The 20,218-nt window shown below is 49.7% G+C and overlaps 2 protein-coding genes across 2 annotated transcripts; both read left to right on the top strand.

Moving 5' to 3' along the window:
- Positions 1-298: 298 nt before the first annotated feature.
- Positions 299-5,612, top strand: OTOP2 (otopetrin 2). Its single transcript, XM_030962206.1, has 7 exons — positions 299-371; positions 954-1,382; positions 1,878-2,014; positions 2,629-2,687; positions 3,327-3,460; positions 3,909-4,798; positions 5,355-5,612. Exons 2-7 carry the CDS (start codon positions 986-988, stop codon positions 5,523-5,525), a joined length of 1,788 nt encoding a protein of 595 aa, XP_030818066.1. The 5' UTR covers positions 299-371; positions 954-985; the 3' UTR covers positions 5,526-5,612.
- Positions 5,613-14,119: 8,507 nt separating this feature from the next.
- On the top strand, positions 14,120-19,797 carry OTOP3 (otopetrin 3). Its single transcript, XM_030962381.1, has 6 exons — positions 14,120-14,498; positions 15,549-15,685; positions 16,436-16,494; positions 17,036-17,154; positions 17,973-18,904; positions 19,627-19,797. The coding sequence occupies exons 1-6, from the start codon at positions 14,120-14,122 to the stop codon at positions 19,795-19,797; spliced, it is 1,797 nt and encodes a 598-aa protein (XP_030818241.1).
- Positions 19,798-20,218: the final 421 nt, after the last annotated feature.

Here is a 20,218-nt window from a genome sequence, read left to right as displayed (position 1 = left end):
CCTCTCAAGGGAAGAGACCTCATGCATGTAGGGAGATGGATTTGGTGGGGTGGCTGTGCTCTGTGGTGGCCGTGACCCTGTGACCGAGCAGTCCATGCCATGCTTAGCAGTGTTGTCAAGTCATGCTCTTGCTAGGTAAATAACCCTTATCTCCTCATCTCTTTCCAGCTTCCCCAAAATCAGCTATTGCACAAAATGGATCACATGAGTTTCTCTGAGAAGCCCACAAAGCCCTGCTGTCAGCTCCAGATATGGTATAAATCACAGAGACGTCCCAACAGGTATAAATTCTTCAACTGACCAAGCTGCAGCAACAGGGAAACTTCTCAGCCTGGCAGGAGCAGAGATTTGGATCCTAGTCAGCTAAACAGGTTGGTGGAATGGCTTTGTTTGAATGGTTGATTCACTTTATTTCAGGCTTTTCACTGAGAATGAATGAAATGCCAAACTTGGCACAGGCAAGGGGCTTTAGAGGGTGTGACAACTCAAGTAGTTCACACCCTTCCTGCAGGAACTGCTACAAATTATGATGTGATAGTCCAAAGATTCCTGGGGGATTCTTACCTTTTGGAGGCCTGTTCTTCAGCAAGGAAGTATAACAATTTCTCAGAATATTTACTGTTTGACATTTAGAATTTAAACCACACTGGCTGTTTGCCCCAGGATATTTGATCCTGTGAGTGCTTTTTGGTGCTTTTCCAAGTCTCGCATCAATAAGCACGTAAATGTGGTGTGACCAATTGAACACACGTCATTAAACTGACCTGGGATCTTCCTGAGCAAGAGCATCTTAAGTAAAAAAAGTCGTCAGGGAACCAGGAAAGGGAAAGTTTGAAAATGAGCTCACCCTTCTTCTTGCACTCCCTGTCTCTGCAATACATCCTGTGCTCCTCATCACGTGTCCTGGGCTGTTCCAAATGCACCTCTCACTCACGGGCCTCTCTTCATAACAGCTCTGACCCTCAGGCAGAGCCTTGGCTGAACCATGACCGAGGAGCCCGGGCAGAAGGACAGCGAGCTCGGACACCCCCCCTGCAGCATGGGCTGCGGGCACAAGGACGACAAAGCCAGCCTGGCTTCGAGCCAGACAGCATCTTTCAGCCACCAGCCCCCCTCCACTCCTGCCTCCAAGGAAGTGTGGAAGAAGGGTGGCCGCATGTTCTCCATCCTGCTGGCCGTGCACTTGGCCCTGCTGGCCTGCACGCTGGTGAGCAGCGGGGCTTTCGAGAAGATCGCCGTGCACGACTACGACGTCTTCTTCCTGCTGACAGTCATGATGCTGATTGTCATCATCTGGATCATCTTCTACCTCGCAGGCACCTCCCGGTGCCCCGGTGCCATCCTGGGCAAGGACTCCCACGCCGGGCCCATCTGGCTGAGAGGTAAGTGCTGGGGCTGGAGGGGAGATACAAATTCCAGTCCCTAAATCCTGCCCTTCTCTAGTGCTAGAGATGGGCAGTTCATGGGAGCATCAGTTATTACAAGGGAAGCAGCAAAGATCTGGGCACAGCCTCTTCCTGCTGATGGACTGGGGCATGGCACCATGCCCTGCTTCAGGTCAGCTCCTGGTCCTTGCACTGGATTCACTGCCAGGTCTCCCTGAATCCACAAAGGCTCTTGGCAACTTACACCAGGATCTCTTCTGCTGCTTTTGCAAGAGCTGTTAGCCCCAGCATACCAGGCTGATTGAAAATCAGTTCCAGCTAAAATTATTGTATGATTTTGTTGCTGCCAAGATAATTTGGGTGCTGGGAGAGGAAAAACATTAGTAGAAGCACAGCCTCTTCATGACATTTCCTCTTGTTCCTCTTACCCATCTGCATTAGCCCATGTGTGCACACGTCTGTCCAACCACAGATATTTTTGTTCCCCAACAGGAGGCCTGATCCTATTTGCCATTTTCAGCCTTGTCATGGATGTGTTCAAAATAGGATATTACTCGAGCTTCTATAGCTGCCTGTCTGCAATCAAAATCATCTACCCCATTGTGCAGGCAATATTTGTGGTTGTCCAGGTGAGATGGTTGTGCTCTGTCTTGGGGAGCGGTAGAGAGACACAGGCACCAGTGGAAGGAGCTCTGATCTCTTGGATTTAGTTCAACTGCCCCCACAGCAAATGCAAGGGCTTAACTCAGCCCCCACCCAGCCCACATCTTCTCCCTCCAACCACAACAGCTTCCATCTATGGCAACTCAACTCACCCTAAGGCAGTGATTTAAACTTGTTACCATCCCGTGACATTTTTGTCACAAACTCTGAAAAGCCCCCAGCCAGCCAGGCCTCCTTGCCCATGAAGAACAGAGGGGGAGAAGGACAATCAAGGCAGGGGCTACATTGCAGTTTGAGGGGCCACACAGAGGACCCCCCGCTCTGGGACAATGCCAAGGAGGGAAGAGATCAGAGAGGGGCAATTTAGACAGAACGAGGATTGGCCATGGGCAGAGCAATGGCAGTGGGAGCAAAGAACATCCAGCAGAGGGCCAGCATCATGAACTAGGCTGAGCCCAGATGGACGCAAGCAAAAGAGGCTCCAGCTTGCTCTCTGCTCTGCAGGGAGATCCCTCCTTCAGAGGGGTCCTTTGCTTTCTCGTTTTGCTGGGAATAACAACTCCTTTTCTTTTCCCTGCAGACATATTTCCTGTGGGTCTCTGCCAAAGACTGCATCCACGTGCACCTGAACGTTACCAGGTGAGCACTGCTGCTCCTTGAATCCCACTGGCCCAGCAGACCTGGGCCCCCACAAGCATTCTGTACTCTCTCACACACTAAAATGTAACCAGGGGATAATCCCTTAATGCTGCCCAAAACGAAACCTGCTCAATCTCCAGCTAAACTTAGATGCCAGCTCAAGCAGCTGTGGTTAATGACCTGTAGATATATCAGGGTTGGGAGTCAATTAAAGAATACAAGTATTACTCAAAGCAGATAGTATTAAATAAATAATTATCATTAAATAATGATTCATAGTTGACTTTTTCTTCCCTGGGGAAGATAACTACGCAGTAGGCAAGCCTCAGGCTAAAATGAGATCTTGTCCACTTTTGCAAGACTGGATCTGCTGGAGACCAGTTCAGATATTTTAATTTATTCACTATTGAGAAGCTCTTTCAAAAGCAACAATGGGAATCAAACCTTGCTAATTCTCATGAGCATGGACAAAAAACAGGAAGAGAGTGAGGGCAGCAAAGAAAGGATCAAGATTTCTAGCCTGGGCCACTGGAGTCCTCACACCACTTCAGGCAGATGCCACAGTCACAAATCATGGATGGGAGAAACATGGACTAGAGCCACTGCTTTAATGTCACAAACCTTCTCCTGCTCCTGCAGATGTGGCTTGATGCTAACGCTGACTACAAACCTGGCTGTGTGGATGTCAGCAGTGACAGATGAGTCTGTCCACAAGGCACATTCAAAGCTGAAGAAAAACATGACAGAGGAAATCTTCAGGTGGCTCCTGAAAGGTAATCTGCCTCTTTGCGAAGCCATGTGGTCCAGGGAGAGATCCCACGAGGTAGAAATTGTTCCCCAGCAAGTCAGATTTTATCTCTTTTCAGAAGGTCTGTTTAGAGCTGGAGGTACCTTTGTCAGGGCTGGTTTGTTAAAAGCCAAGTATGGATGTTTATTTCCTAACCTCTGTCAGAGAGGAGTCAGAGAGGTGGAGACTCTGTACAAATGGGATGGGATTGAAGAAGGGAAGGAAAAATAAAGATTTAACCTAACAGTTAACGTTTTAAGAAAGAACCTGGGCACAAGAAAGCTGATGGTGAAGTGTCCTTGTTCTTAAAGTGGTCACATATACTTTTGTTCTTTGATTTGATTTTCACTGACCCCAAACATCCGGTTCTTCAGGGAAAAGTGTTGCTCCTTGTTTTAATACCATGGCACCTGTCTGGTTTTGTCTTGTTTCAGTGGGAATGAGAAGCAGCTCAGTTGAAGAATGCAATTGCAAGAGCCAAATATGCCAGATCTTCAAAAATGGCTACTTTTGGCTGTACCCCTTTAACATTGAGTACAGTCTCTTTGCCTCTGCCATGGTCTATGTCATGTGGAAGAATGTTGGACGCTTCATAGACCACCACTCCCACCACATTCAGCGCCTGAAGTTCAGGCTCTTCCGAAGGACCTTCTTTGTAGGCATCATGTTGGGCCTCATCATCCTCGTGAGTGGTTTGGGAGTCCTCATCCTGTACGAGGTGCAGGTAAATTCCAGCACTGAATCCAGCAAGAAGAGCCAAGCACTCACCATGTACTACATCTTCAACATTGTTTGTCTGAGCCTGATGTCTCTTGTCTGCATCGGTGGCTCTGTCATCTACCGGTTTGACAAGAGGGACATGGACCGGCACAAGAACCCCACCAGGACCCTGGACGTGGCCCTGCTAATGGGGGCAGCCTTGGGGCAATATGCCATTTCCTACTACTCCATTGTGGCCATCGTGGCCAGCACGCCAAGGGACACTATCAGCGCACTCAACCTTACCTACGCCCTCCTAATGATCGCCCAGCACACCTTCCAGAACGTCTTCATCATCGAGGGCCTCCACCGGCAGCCCCCCAAGGAGGACTGCAAGCACGAGTCTCACCAGAAGGACCTCTATGGGCTCACCTTTGTGAACATCAACGCTGTGTCCCTGCGGGTGCCCGACACTGGCAGCACCTTGGCCGCTGGTGTGGCATCTGGCACGGAAGCCATGCACGCTTCTGACCTCGTCAGGTCCCTCACTGCCCCCAAGAAGATGAACTGGAGGAGGAAGTTCTTGAGGGAGATCTCCATGTTCCTGCTGCTGAGCAATATCATAGTGAGTACATGCAGGGAGAAGAGTTTGTGGGGAAGAAGAGGGCTACAAGCACAAGGGAGAAGGGTCTGTGAAGGAAAGGGTGTGGCCTATGGAAAAACAGTTATTTCTGTGCCTCTGCTGTACAGAAAGTACATTAGTTATATTTATAAATGCAGAATTCTGATTCCCTTGTCCCCTAAAAAAACAAAGTGACTGCCCTGAAGTTAAGGCGTTTCAGGCTACATCAACAGACCCGTCACTTACCACCAGATTATCAGACACAAGAGGTGGATGCAAGAGAATAATCAGTTTCAGTATTTTTATTGTGTATTAGTGGATGTGTGGGATAGATTACATTAATAAATTACATTAAACCATTCCCTTCACCCCCCAAAGAAGGATGTAAAGTGACAAATATCTGGGGTGAAGTCTGGGTTTTCTTGAGACATGGCAGAACATCTCTTCTCAAAACCCATGGCCTAGGAGGTTGCTCCTTTCCTGGGAAGCTGTGACTGCAGGCTCCTGATGTAGCACACACCTTTCTCACACAGTGCTGTTCTCCCATTTCCTCTCACAGCTCTGGATCATGCCAGCGTTCGGTGCCCGGCCCCAGTTTGACAATGACACAGAACTGAACTTCTATGGCGATTCCATGTGGCCGGCCATCGTGGACATTTGCCTGCCCTTTGGCATCTTCTACCGAATGCACGCTGTGGCCAGCTTGCTGGAGGTCTACATCATGTCCTAAAGAGCTCCCTTGCAAGGAAGATGAGATCCTCCTCAAGCAATCCACCTTCTTCCTACCCAAGGGCTGGGAGCTGCCCAGATGTCCCCAGGGGTCTCCAACACTGCCTGAATCGTGTCCCCTTGCAGTGTTGGGGCATTTATGAACTGTCAGTGAAGATGATCCAAACATAGTCCAGATTTTATTTTTGCTACTTGTGTGTGGATGTGCCTGTGTGTGTCTGAAGTTCTTAAAGCTTAAAAGAGAACAGATTTTTAAAAAGGAAGTTATCTAGGGTGGGATCATGGTGATTACCCTTGGTTCACACAGAGACTCACCTTCCTTGTAAAGCCTGTTCACTCCATGCCACTGATGGACTCTCCAGAGTATTCTCAGCACCCTCAGGCAGTCAGAGCCTCCCTGCACACAGAGAGCTGGAGAGTGCAAGGGGCTGACAAAGGCCTGGAAGGACAGAAAGGGAAACCACTTCACCTCCTCATATGGCCAGTCGGAAATCACTCCCCTGCAGAGATGTGAAAAACAAACTGGTGATCACCAAAGGCTTTGGGAAACAATCTTTCCTCTCTGTATTGCCCATGTGTATGGGCCCTCTCAACACTTCCCTGTGCCAGCCCGTGCCTTCCTCTCCAGGAAGCTTCACTACAGCCTCCTCTTCCCAAGGAGGGAGAGCTGTGCCTGTGGTCCTGGGCTAGCCCTGATATGGGATTGCTCTAGCACACTTTTTTCTCAGCTTTCCTGAATCAGGGCTCAAGAATCATAAAGATGATGTGGGCAATACAGTGTGGGGGATAATAAAGAGATTTTTCTTTTTTCTTTTTCTTTTTTCTTTTTCTTTTTTCTTTTTTTTAAATACATAATGATTTTTTTAAAAAATATATGAATATTTTTGTGTGCAAAGTTATTTATTGATTTTCACTGTAACTGAACTCCTGAAGGGACCCTATGACACAGAAATCAATGCAATGCTGTGGCCAGTTTGATGTCCAGCACCCTGAAGGGATCCTCAAGTGCTGCATCCTCAAGCCTATGTGTGCTTTGAGGCTTAGAGTACAGCCCTGCACCCAGACCCTGTGCCCCTGACTCAGGTTTTTGGGTGCCTGCAGCTCTCCACGAACCGCTGAATGATTGAGGGGGCTTTCAGAGCACGAGTCCTGGGCTGTAGGAGTAGAAATAGGCCTCTCTGCTCTACCCAGCATCCAAGCAGAGCCTCAGAAAGCTCCCTCTGCCAGGACAGGAGGGTGCATGTCAAACTGGCACAGCTGAGCTCTGTTTGCATCCTGAGAAATCAGGGTTTAACCATTCTAATAAAGGCTTTATTGTTCCATCAGGGTTTATCGTTCCAATAAAAAACACTGCCGAGGTAGCAGAAACCATCAAGTCTTTTCCTATGGACATTTGCACATCCATCAAAGAAAAAATAATAAATGGAAGTCAAGGGATTTGAAGTGGAGTGATGCAATTTTCCACCCTACAGACCAGGCTGACGTGTTTCCAGCCACCTTTCCCTCCAAGTCCAGATCACCAAACCAGCAAGGACCAGTGCCTCTGGCTGGCCTGACACCAGTGTTCCTGTCTGCCAGCAGCCTTTCTCTGAACTGCGTAGAACACAGGGGAAAGCCCAACTTCCCGTGCCCTCAGAGGGCTGCACTGATCCAGCATCTCCACTTGGGTCAATGCTTTCCCTCGCCAGCCTGGGAGTCATCTCAAGCCCAAATGACCCTCCAAAGGCCTGGTTCTATTTTTACCGTTGATCTGGTAAAGATAAAATCTTCCTCTAGAAACATTACCTTTCCTAAAACAAAAGCCTCATTATTCTGTGGCTCCTGCAGTTGAAATTAAGTCAGAGAAGAGACGCAAACAGTGCAGACGTCAGTCCTACTTACAGCTCCACACATTGTTTGAGCCCAAGTTGCTGAGCACACACAGGGGCAGAAAACACTTTTAATCACCCAATCTGTTCCCAGGGGGCACACCAGGTTTCCTCCTACGTGCTCTTGCTGGTTCCTGCTCCCAGATTCCCAGGAATGGGTGCTCTGGGTCAAGCAGGGCACACTTTGAACTGCTCTTTTCTTCGGGACAGCTGTTGTAGGGGCACTTCTGGGGCCAAATAGATTCAGGATGGAGGTGAGGAGAATCTCCCAACAACTCAAGCAGCTCTGATACAGGCAATAATCCCAAATCAACTTCTCCAGGGTGGTGCGTCAGCTGGAACCACAACATTCAACCAGAATCCTGGTTGGGATAAACCAAAACACTCTGGGGATGGTAGAAGCTCCACAAGGATCCCTGGCTAACCTGAGGTGTCTCCAGGCTGCAAGCACAGGGATGACAGGGGCTTCCAACCAAGGGCTGAATTCTTCTTCTGCCCTCCAGCCACAAACACATATCTTGGGAAAAGCAGTAGATTGGGAAAGAGCTAGTGAACCCCAGCTGTATACACCAAAAAAAGGGGTATATAAATATACGGGGGTATATGTATAGCCAGAGGGAAAGTGAGCACAAATGCAAAGAAAAAAAGAAGACACCTAAAAATCTAAACCCTAAGAAAACTCTGCTGTAAACCCTCTTGTGTGCTCAAGGATACCAGAAGGTATCAGCTCATAGTCAGTTACTGTGCAAAGGGGTGTGCTCCAAGGCTGATGGAGAATCATCCAAATGTTCTGGGCGATTCCTTGGCACATTCAGTCTCCCAGGTGTATCACCCAAACCCAGGCACAGCCCTGGAGCAGGCACTGCCACATCCTAAGTGCACAAATCCATGCCTTTCCTTGGAGTTCCTCTCTCAGGCGACACAGCTGACTGCTGCTGGCTGCTCCATCAGTGCCCCTTTCCCCTCAGAGCTGGGACACAGCTCCTCACAGCCCACTCAAAGAGCAGGATGCATCTTCTTGATGGAGGGTTTGGCGGAAGGGGAGGACACCACAAACACAGTACCCAAGTTATGGAAGGGATCACGCTTGGCCCTTTGTACACACATCCTCATGTCAGATCCCTGCAGAAAAGCACTGCTGGTAGCTCCATCTTCCTGCCTGGAGGGAGGGAAACTGAGGCACAGGAGCTGGCTGGGCAGAGACCCTGTCAGAGCAGAGAATGAGGCTGGGCCCCAAGGCCACCAGCAGCATCTGGCTAACTGCTCCTGCCAGAGCATACTTATGGAGCAGTGATTCCATTCCCGTTAAGGGATGGGGAGCCAGGACAGAGATGTGCCTCAGGGTGACTGTTTAAATGGCAGTCACTGCAAATGAAGAGCTACAGGAAAGCAATGGGCTGCCCTGGGGTGCACCAGGTCGTCCCAGGGGCTTCCAGATTTGCCCACTTTGGTATAAAATCCACTTTGGCTTCCCAGGGATTTGAGCACCTGCTGTGCTGCAGAGGTTTGGTGGAACCCCAAACCCCACAAATAAAAATCACTCCCCAGGAGTTGGCAGGGTTAAGAGCTCGGGAGCTCCAGTCCCAAGACCTGAAACACCATGTGAAAGTCAAAAAGGTCTCAATTCAGACCCTGGCCTGAGGGACACGGTGCCAGAGCCAGCAAGGGCGAGCAGCAAGAGAGGGAAGAGAGGAAGAGCAGGAGATCAGAAATCATTGCTTAGAAAAGAGCAGGGAAGGCCATAGCCAGGGTCAGGCCTGAGGCATGATCCCACCCCACCTGGGTTTTGCATCCTCTCCTCTGCTTCTTAATCATCTGTTATTTGAGGGCGAGATTTGTTTTATTAGGAAAAAAAAACCAAAACAAAACACCATTTATCTGGGTGGTTTGCTCTGAGGTGTGTCCGAGACGGGAGGAATCCAAGTTAATTATTATCTGTCAGTGCAGTAGATGGAAAGTGGATGGATTGAGAAGGTCACAAGGCTGGAGATGAGGGATGGGATTGCAGCACAAGGTGCCTGTGAGCAGGATCAGCTCCAGCAGTGTGCTGAGAGCCAAGTCATGGTGGCAGAGGAGGCATTTCCCAGTGGTCCTTAGAGGTGAGGAGGAACTCAGTGCAGGCAGGAGGTCAAAAGGACCTGGACCAAGAGCCAGCAGGGAAGATAGAGACACGCTCACAAGGGGAGCCAGGCCATACCCCCAGAACCCATCAGAGGGGATGGAAGGACAGAGCTGGGCAGTGCAGCACAGCTCACCCTCACCCACGCTGGATGAAGCTGCTCTTTGCAGTGACCCCAGAAGTCTCTCACTCCCAGCCCCAAGGAGACGTCACCGCCATGGTTATCAGTGCCAAAGGAAGGGTGTGGGCCGGCCGGGGAGATGTGAGGAGCCCCGCGTTCCTCAGGTGGCCTTTGGGCAAACACAGTGGCTGGGCACGGAGCTCCTTCCTCCCAGGCCCTGTTTACTGACCTGCTGGGCCTGGCCTGGCTGTTATCACTGCTGAGTGCACAGATAGCACCATTAATAAGCACACTGCTGATAGCAGGGGGGCAAACATTGCTCCTAACGTTTACCAGCTTTCTCCCAACCTGTGAGTAGAGGCAGCTTCTCCGGAGCACTGATTCCCATGATTGATCCAGTGACTTGGACTCACCTTCTCCTTTTCTGCACGCTTGCTTACTTAATGATTTAGTTAAACTTGTGTCAATACATTCCAGTAAAACAGCTGCTCTTCTTCAAATTAAGGACCAAATAAGGAGGATTAACCCATCTCCCATGGCTTTAAAACTCCTCTGGGTTCAATTTCAGTTCCAAAGCCAAGATAGGGCAAGTCAGGCTAGGAAGGATGCCTCATCTTTGCAACACAGATGCCCAGTCCCATTGACAAAACTACTGAAGCACAGCAGGCACCAGCATTTTATTTCAGACCCATCTTTGAAGGAAAAACCTCCAATTTCAGCCAAACTTTAGGATACATTCAGATTCATGGCCTCCATTTCCTACTTCTGTATGGCTACCCCAATTTAGGATCAGAACACTGAAAAAGATCAGATTTGTTAATGACTTGCACAGAAATAGTTGGCTTTGGCCAACAGAGGCCACCAAATGGCTCTTGGGATATCCCAGTTCCCTGCTGATCTCTGAAACAGATTCTGGAAAAGAGCCAGGCCCCTGAAAGAGCTCAATTGCACTCAGGGGATCTCAAAACATGAAAGCAAGAACATCCAAGTAGGCCATCCAAACAGGCTGGAGATGCTGATGCTTTGGGGGAAGGCAGAACAAATCCAGCCATGGGTATTCATGAGCACCTGCCCAGACTGGAGCAGCTGGGCTCCACCACAGCAGTGCAAGGGCTTGGTCAGACATTAAACATGACCTTTTGCAGGCAGACATCAAACAATGGCTGCACCAGCACACACCGAGTGTTCTCACCCAGGAGAAATGGGGCCCTTTCAACCTTGTTTTCCACCCCTTTCGTCACATCCCCACACACGATAACCTGTGCTCCCCCAACCACTCCTACCCCTAATCAGCTTCTTGGGAATTATTTCATGGCTCTGAACTCCCAGCTCATGTGTTTGCCAGCTGTAAGGACCTCAGGGCTTGGGGGTTCATCCTGGGGCACACAAATAAGTCCTCTCCTGCCAAGGACAGTTCCATCTTCTCCTGATGGACCTTCTAAACTCACCAACTCAGAAATGCTGAATCCCTCCTGCCAGCCACAAAACCTGGGGCATCAGCTCACCACAGAGTTTAAAGTGAGAATCAGTTTGCCCTGCAAAAAGAGAGGGATCAAGAACAGCACAGGTTGGACCTAAAGCATCCCTGACCACACTTGGCCAAGACCATGAGGCTGGCACATGTGGGTCTCACTCTGAAATCAGCATTAGTAGGTTGTAGTTATCACCCTCAAAAGCAGCACCTTTCTGCCAAAAAGGCATCAAACTGGTGTCATTCCTGCACCTGTACAGGGGTGGACTGCGAGCTTTACCTTTTGGGTAAGATGTGTGCCCTGGATAAAAGCAAAAAGAAATCATATACGTGAGGAAAAAAAAATCTTAGGATCTACCTAAAAACAAGGGAGTGGGGAACTCAAGTGGATTTTGGCTGAGGCAGTGTGGGTAAGCACTCCCAACATAAGCCTGTGCCAGGAGATTAGCTCTACACCTGCCTGAGCCATGGCACAAATTAGTCACCACCGTTGTGGTTTTACCAGTTGGCAGAGCTGTTGGTGTGAGGCAACCCAGCAGGTGCATAAAGGAGCTGCTCCCCATTGGCTGCCTGTGGCAGATCTGAGAGCTTCCCACTGAGTAATTAATGAAATGACAATAATAGACACAAAGTAAACAGGGTGGAAAGAAAATAAATCAATGGGCTGGGAGCAGAGGCTGCATTTAGTGAGGAGCAGCCCTGACGGCTCCTGTCTGCACCTTGGGCTGTCGGAGTCTCCCGTGCATCCTGGTGGCATTCCAGCCACCAGCCTCAGGCCGGCTGCACCCGAGGCTGGGCCGGCTCCTCAGGCAGCAGAGGCTGCAGGCAGGTAAGGGCTGGGCTTGGCTGCTCCCCACAGCACAGCTACGGGGTCAAGGGCTGGGGTTCCTCTGTGTGCAGTCCTCTCGGGGCCCTTGGGTGAATGGGCTTCCTACTGATTTTATGGCCTCTAAGCTCCCTTTGGAGCACAAGAGCTATGGTCCTAGAAGAGAGGAGGGAGTTTGCCCCTCTGCTACCAAGTTAGGAGAATTCTGGAGAAAAATGGGGAAGAGTTTAGGATCAATCTCCACCAAGAGATGTGCCAAGGAACTCAGGGCTTGGGGGTTCATCCTGGGACACACAAATTATCCTTGTCCTTCCATGGAGAGGTCCATCCTCTCCTAATGAACCCTCTAAACTCACCAACTTATAGAGAAATGCTGAATCCCTGCTGCCAGCCACAAAACCTAGGGGATCAGCTCACCTCAGAGTCCCAGGGGCAAGGGCAGATAGGGCCCCTCTGTGCACATGCAAAAGAAAAGGGAAACACTAAATTTCAATCCCTTCTCAATTTCTCCCCAAGACTACCCATCACAGAATGTTTAAGGTTCCCCCCCTCTCAAACACATCTCAGGGGGCTTTTTTTTCACTCCAGCCACCCTTCACTGTAGTGACTGCTGGAACCTGGGCTACCTCTCAGGACTCTGGCACCAGGCCAGGAGTGGGGAATGCCTCAGGATGGGGATTTACCAGAGGCAGAACCCTTGGAGCCACTTGCTCTACGGTGCCAGACACAAGCCAGGACAGGGACCAGGCCGAGGAGCAAGGAGGAGGCTCTCCATCTTGAGGTTCCACAAGGAACAATTCATTCTAGGAGAAGGGAGCAGGACAAAAAGCTCCTCGCTCTATTGTGCAAGGGGTTTTGCTCAGATACAAGCCAGGGGGTGGATACAAACAGCTAACTAACAGGGAGGGAATCCTCAGGGGAGCGGTGAGGGGATTCCATCCAGTGTCTGGGGCCACTTGGGGCAGGAGGGTGGAGAGGATGGGCCACATGGGCACATGGGGCTTCCAGGAGTAGGGGAATTCCAAAGGGGTATTGCAGACACGGATTGGCCCGAGGTTTGAGTGGTAGGGAAGGTTCGGGAACGAAAGGGGCTGAGTTGCCTTGACAGGCGGGGAAAGAGCTGGAACAAGAGGCGGGGAATGGCATGAGGGACAGCTTTGAGGGAGGGTAAAACCCAGGGGTAAACCAACTCCGGGAGAACAGGGGGTTACAAGAGAACAAAACACTTAACAAGGAATCAATAAAATAAATTCGAGCCTCAACACTTCACTACAACCAGAGCCACGCCCTGGAATGAAAGCATCTTTCCATGTACCAAATCTATAGAGAGGCTGATGTTGCCTGATTGTTTTATGTCAGCAAGGTTTCCCTCTCAAGAGCGGTACAGTCCTACCAAGACTTCACCGACAGTTCCCCGGCTCTGACTGTCCACCAGGGCCAATCCCTCCAGCTCATCTGTGTCAGTGTCCTCACGGCCTTTTGCTACAAGAGGAAAAGGAAAGAAAAACAGGTACTGATTGTTTCCCAGTCTCAGTCCACCTGGGTGGCAGTTGGGATCTTCTCCCAGCAGCTTATTCCAAGCTTTACAGATCCTTTGTTTATTCTCTCCAAGTCTACCACAATTTGTGTGACCATTCAGGGAGCCTGTAACTCTCAGAGCCCAAAAACAACAGGAAGAGGTTGGACCCATCAACTGAAAATCAAACAGCTCTGAATTTCAAAGCAGGTCTAAGCTTGCTCTTCATTTCCAGCTAATCCTTACGGCAACAAAGGGTAAGGAGAAAACCTGAACCCAGGGCTGGAGAAGGTGTGAAAGGTGAGGGTGGGAACGGTTTGAGCGCCTCTGGTCCCAGCAGCTCCTGGTACTGGTGGGGCAGGTAGAGGTATCAGACACCCAGTTTAATCCCATGTCTCTGGACATGTTTTGGCAGAAGGGCCTTTCCCCAGTGCCTTGCAATGGCTCTGTCCACTGAGAAATTTTTAATGCCTAACCTGGTGCTAAAAACCAATCTCCTTTTCCCCTTCATCCAGTTTCTGGAGAAGGAAGGAAAAGCTGCAAAGCAAGGAAGGGAGGTCACCACACAGTGAAGTGGCCTTCACAGCAGAGCATACAGCCTCCCATCTCAGCACATCCCCCGTTTAAACCTCCCTTGTTTTCAGTGCAGCAGGTGATCCCCAGGCAGATGAGCCATGTCTGACAAGAAAGTCTCCTGCCGCCACTGCAAGAGCAGATCAGCATCAGTCCCAGCAGACAGCACCACGATCCACTATGAGAAGTTCTGGCTGTACCGTCACTGCTCTTCAGTGCAGCAGAGGCACCAGCAAGCCCAGAAGGCTGGGCAGCTCTTCTCAGGGCTGCTGGCCTTGAATGTGGTGTTTCTGGGCAGCGCCTTCATCAGCAGCATGATCTTCAACAGGGTGGCCATCACTCTGGCAGATGTCTGGATCCTGCTCTCCATCCTCAGGGTCGTGTCTCTGTTCTGGATTATTTACTACCTGATGGGCACCATCCGGCAGCCACACGCCGTGCTCTACAGGGACTCCCACGCCGGACCCATCTGGGTTAGGGGTAAGTTCTGCTTTTATTTCTTCTCTCATGCCTTCTTCCAAAGGCTTGGAAGGCAAAGAAATTCTTCCCCTGTTACTAGAAGAGCAAGAAGCTGTAGGATGTGCAGTTGGGGCATTGGGAATTTCCCAGTTCTTGTCAGGCTGATGGGCACAGTAGGTGCCACGGAGTGGAACCAGACCAGCCAAGAAAGCCTGAAACTCGGCTTCCCTTCAGCCTCCTATCAAACTTCGCTCTCTGGTCCCTTCACAAAGAGAAATCCAGGCATAACCCCTTTCCAGGACAGCAACTGAGCACTGTGGGAAAACCATAGGAAGGGTTTTAGGCAGGAGCACTTTGAGAAGTGTGTTTATCCTCCAAGAGCACCAGTGGCCCTATGTCACCATCATCCTCATTTAACATCACTGCAGCCTTGTTGCCAGGGAAGGATTCTTACCCATTAAGTCACATCCCAGTGACACCCAGGCTTTCCTGGGAGATTTTCCCTTCAGTATTTGCCCCACTTCGAGAAATTACCCTTCTTGCAGCAGCACTGCCTCTGGTCTATCATGGAGTTTTTAATTAGGCACTGTCTTGTTAACCAAAGCATGGAGAATCAATTGAAGGAAGCTGCAAGGTACTTGTGTACCTAAAGCTGCAGAGGCATGTCCAAGGCAAAAGGGAGAAACAATCAAAGGGTTCCAACTCCTGCAGATGGGAGTGCTACAAGCCTTAGCAGACTTGTGGTCATTGCAGGTTTCCTCCCACAAGGCAGAAAGCATGATCCACCATTAACTTACCCCTGTCATTTCAGATTGTACAAAAACCCCATCCCCACCTTGCATCCAAGCACAAGAAAATACCTTGCATTTTCCTAACACCTTTAACCAGTCAAAGCACGCAGTCAGGTTCAGGACAAAGGCTCTCCTTTGTCCTCCTCTCCTAAAATTAAGAGAATTCCAGGAGAAAGACTGCCAGCTCCACACAAATCCAAAGGCCTCGTCTCCCCAGACAAGCTCAGATGCTCAACAGACATGTCTGGGTTTATTTACTGGTCCTTTGCTCTTTGTGCAGGGTCAGTGCTGCTGTTTGGCAGTTGCAGCATCCTCCTGAACGTGTTTCAGATTGGTTACAGCACAGTCCTTGTCCACTGCAAATCCAAGTTGGAAATTTTGTTCCCCATCATTGGAATCGTTTTTATTAGCACCCAGGTACTGCACATTACCCTTCTGTAAGCTTGTCTATTCTCTCTGTCCCATTCCTGGGAGCCCCAGGGCTGGGGGGAAGCTGGGAGATGTGGGAAAGTGAATGAACGTGGGTCATTCTCCTGAGCACTGAAAGCATTAAAGCATCACACACCGCTTCAAATGCTACCTGCACTCCCTGTGTGCCACCTAGAGAGACAGGGGAGAAAGATTCAAAAATTACCCTAGAAATACCTGACATACCATAGGATCCAGAGGAATTTGCTTTGAAACAAAGTAAGAGGAGAGGAAATTTCACATTTTGCCAGAGATGTCTTTGCACCAGTCTGTGCCTCAGCTCCTCTTTGTACTTGTCAATCCATCCACCCAACAAAATCCTTTCCACACAAAGATATCTCACACCATTTTGACCTTGTTAGTCAACACCAGCCTTCTTCTTTACAGACCCAAAGCCATATTTGAAAAGTAAACTAATTCCCACCTCAGCAGCAAATACCCACATGAGCAGGGCAGAGGAACACGGGGCTCCAGGATGTGCATTCAGTGCAGTCACACATAAATGCTGCCCTTACCCAAGGATGCCAGCACGTGCCTCAGCACTGGGGTGCAGGTGCACACATGTCCCTGCACCTCACACAGAGGCAGGTTTGCTCCTGCTTGGACCTGTACCTTCTTGTCTACCTGTTTCTTTCCACCATGTGTGCAGCCAGCTGCCAACTTCACCCTGCTCATGGTGTTATTGTTGTCCACTTGCAGGCTTACTTTCTATGGCATCACTCTAAGGACTGTATTCAAGTCCAGCACAACTTCACCAGGTAAAAATCAAGGACAAAAAATGCCTTCTACTGCTCTAAAGAAACTTTTCCTTTCTGCCTGTGATGTCCATTATGATTCCTGCTAGAAATGTGTGCATATGATCCTATACAGACCCTATATTTTGGGTGACACAAGAACCAAACTATGCGTTGTTCAGACCCCATCCTCCCTCCACTGATCTGAGCTCACCAGCTCCCTTCCGTTTTCCTTTGTGCCTTGGAATGCTGCAAAGCTTCTTCCTTCCTCCCAAACATCTTCCTGCTGCCTGTCTCAGGCACCAGCTCACAGACTGGAGGATGAGGGAGGGGGTCTCCCCATTCCTATTACTGGGAGATGTCTCAGCTGAGGCCAGTTTCACTCCTTTGTAAATGGCAACTGGGAATATGCTCAGGTGTGTTTATGCAAAGCCACACCCCACAGGCCTCAGGTAGAGCGGGCACAAATCTGTGCTCAAATCTGTGCATGGGCCAGCGAGAGGGGAAGGACACACTGGCTGTGAAGCATCTCCAAACATTGTACAAGTCATGTGTCTCCTCCCAGGTGTGGGCTGATGGTCACCACAGCCACCAACCTTCTTGTCTGGCTCCTGGCCGTGACCAACGACACCCTGCACATAGAGATCGAGTCTCAGCTGCGCGAGGTGGAGCAGCGATTTGCAGGCAAGGCTCCTTCTTCATATCCCCATTGGTGTTAGGCTGACACAGGTGACTTCTAGGAAAACATTTCACAGAACCACAGAATCACAGAATATACTGAGTTGGAAGGGACCCACAAAGATCAGCAAGCCCAGTTCTTGGCCCTGTACAAGACCATTCCCAAGTAGTCCACCGTGTGCCCCAGAGTATTGTCCAATGCTTCCTGAACTCTGTCAGGCTTGGTGCTGGTGCACTTTTCTGGGTAGCCTCTGGGTCTCAGTGATTCAGATATCTCCAGTTCCCCCAAATGCTGCAACTTCCCTATTATTGGAGGCTGTCTTGAGGAAATGGGCTGCAAGGGGAGAAGATCTTCTCCTGGAGGAAGGGGATCTGCTATGAAACCCTGACACTGAGGTCTAGGAAAGGAAAATCCCACCATGAATTAGCATTTTTGCTCACTTTTTCCTATTAACTGCAAGCACAGGATTGCAGACTAGAAGAGGCTCATGTAATTGCTATGGTCTTCTTTGTAAGGATATAGAGGAAGAAAGGGGGATCTTATATTCCAGGGGGAGAAATAGAGAAGGCTTTGTTGTGAAGGAAGAGGAATCTGTCATCCAGCACCTGTGGTGTTGACCATAGATAGGAAAAGACATTAGCTAAGCTGTGTTATTCTGAATCCTCATATACTTTAGGACTGAGCAGTAGCCATATAACTTCCTTGTGATTCCTGTTTCTGAGGCACAGACACACATGTTGTGCCTGCACTCAAGAAACTCCCAAAGACAGCCGTGACATCCAGGTCATCTCTTAATTGTCACCTTCCTCTTCTCACGCTCCAGGCAATAAGACTGCCTTGTGCATATGCCCAAACACGACCATCTGCAAAATCTTCCAGAAGGGCTACATCCTGCTCTACCCCTTCAACACCGAGTACAGCCTGGTCTGCTGCTCCATGCTCTACGTCATGTGGAAGAACGTGGGGAGACGCATCAGCCACCACCACAACCTGAAAACCAGGCCCAAATTCAAGCTCCAGGGGGTGGTCTTTGGGCCAGTGCTGGGCACCAGTGCTGTAATCATCGGGGCTTGTGTCTTCATGATGTACCAGATCCAGGCCACCAGCTTGGACCCCAGCCGCCAGGTCCTTGTAATCTATTATTCCTACTACATTGTGCTCCTGCCCTTGATGAGTGTGGGTGCTGTGGTTGGGACAATCATCCACGCCTTGGAAAAAAAGGAGCTGGACACGGTGCAGAACCCAACCCGCAGCCTGGACGTGGTCCTGCTGATGGGGGCAGCCCTCGGACAAATTTGCATGTCCTACTTCTCCATTGTGGCCCTGATGGGCAGCAACCCCAGAGACCTGCTGAACAGCCTCGCCCTGGCCTACTCTGTCCTCATGATCCTTCAGAACATCACCCAAAACGTTTTTATCATCGATGGGCTCCACCGGCGGCACATTGTAGCAGCAGCCGAGGCCAAACATGCCGGACGCTCCGAGCAGTACACGGTGGCTGCAGAGCTGCCTGGGGAAGAGGAGAGCACGCTGAGCAGCATACAGGAGCACAGCCAGACACCTCCTGCCAAGGAGGAAGACGCTAAAGAAGATCAGAATTGTGAAGCCCACAGCCAGAGACGAGTGAGCGTGCTGGAGCTGGGACAGGAGATCCGGAAAGCTTCCCTGTCCTACATCCATACCTACTCTCACCTGAGCTGGAAGAGAAAAGTATTGAGGGAGATCTCGTTCTTCTTAGTTCTGAGCAACATCATAGTAAGTATTGTGCTCTCTGCTGTCACAGCTCCGGCTGAGCCACGGTGACCTGTGACACAGGCGTGATCTCTTTGTCTTTCTCTGTATTCCAAACAAAAAAACCTTTGCCCACCAAGTCTCAAGTACTGGTGAGGCAAGTCAAGACCGGTTTTGCTGATAATACCCCACCCTCATAATTAGAAAGTCTCTCTTTTACCCTTAGAGTCAAGTATTACTGTGTTTCATGGGAGGAGACAGCTAATAAGTCCTTACTGGCCAAGATTTTAGCCTCTGAAAAAAACCCCACAAGGCTTATTAAGGGTGTTTCATGAGAAACATGAAAGAAAATGTCAGGCACCAGCATTAAGTCTCTGTAAAGATGAGTGTCCAGGCTTGAAACTCACACAATAAAGTACACTGTGGTCTGGGATCTTGAATCAACACTGCAGCCTTAATCCAGTGAAAACCCATTGCCCAGGGAAACAATGAAATCCTGTAGAAAGAGAAGCAGGCTGGGGCAGAATGGGGCTGTCTTTAGGTTTCCAGGGATTCAGCAGGATTTGAATTACAGCAAGGAGTCAACAGCATAACTGTGGGATTTTCCTTCTCCTCCCTGGCAAGGTGACTACTGTGATACTCCTGAAATATTCCTACAACTCTTGAGCCAGTGCTGAGATTAGGGTGCAAGTAGGGTACAGTTTGTCATCCTCTGACTTGTGTTTCTTTCCCTCACATCTCTCCAGCTGTGGATTATGCCCACATTTGGGTCTCACCCCCTCTTCGAGAATGGAATGGAAAGGTCATTTTACGGCTACTCCACCTGGTTTGTGATCGTGAACTTCGGACTCCCCTTGGCTGTGTTTTACCGCATGCACTCCGTCGGGGGGCTCCTGGAGGTCTACGTGACAGCCTGAGCCAAGCTGGACCCCCACCCCAGAGGCTGGGGAGAATCAGCGATGCTGAACAAAGATGCAGTAAGCAGTAGACATGCACATGGAAGCTTCTAAGACTTTTTCCCTCCAGCTTCTGCTTGGACTTCTTGTACAACATCACAGTGAATTTCAGAAGAGGTTCTTTAATATTATCCTTTTCCACCATAGAGAATAGACTCAAAGCCCATAAACAAACTCTCACTGCTCTCAGGAATCACACATGCAGTCAGCAGTCTGCCAGTGGATGCTGTTTGGCAGCAAATGGGACTTTAACAACTCCTGTTGAGATCTTCCAGATAAAAAAATGCAAGGGCAGCCTTCAGCAAAAGCAATGAAGACTGGCCTACACCAATTCAGAAAATCAAAAGCAATCAAAAAATAAAAGCGATTACATGACCTTGCC

The sequence above is a fragment of the Camarhynchus parvulus genome, chromosome 18 (genome assembly GCF_901933205.1).
Source record: "Camarhynchus parvulus chromosome 18, STF_HiC, whole genome shotgun sequence".
Classification (NCBI taxonomy): domain Eukaryota; kingdom Metazoa; phylum Chordata; class Aves; order Passeriformes; family Thraupidae; genus Camarhynchus; species Camarhynchus parvulus.
Note: the sequence above shows the minus strand (reverse complement) of the source record. Positions and strands in the feature narration are given on the sequence as shown.

Coding starts and splice junctions, on each gene's coding strand:
- OTOP3 (XM_030962381.1), top strand. CDS start 14,120: ATGTCTGACAAGAAAGTCTCCTGCCGCCACTGCAAGAGCAGATCAGCA. Junction 14,499..15,548: donor CGGACCCATCTGGGTTAGGG/GTAAGTTCTGCT, acceptor CTCTTTGTGCAG/GGTCAGTGCTGCTGTTTGGC. Junction 16,495..17,035: donor GTCCAGCACAACTTCACCAG/GTAAAAATCAAG, acceptor GTCTCCTCCCAG/GTGTGGGCTGATGGTCACCA.
- OTOP2 (XM_030962206.1), top strand. CDS start 986: ATGACCGAGGAGCCCGGGCAGAAGGACAGCGAGCTCGGACACCCCCCC. Junction 1,383..1,877: donor CGGGCCCATCTGGCTGAGAG/GTAAGTGCTGGG, acceptor GTTCCCCAACAG/GAGGCCTGATCCTATTTGCC. Junction 4,799..5,354: donor TGCTGCTGAGCAATATCATA/GTGAGTACATGC, acceptor TTCCTCTCACAG/CTCTGGATCATGCCAGCGTT.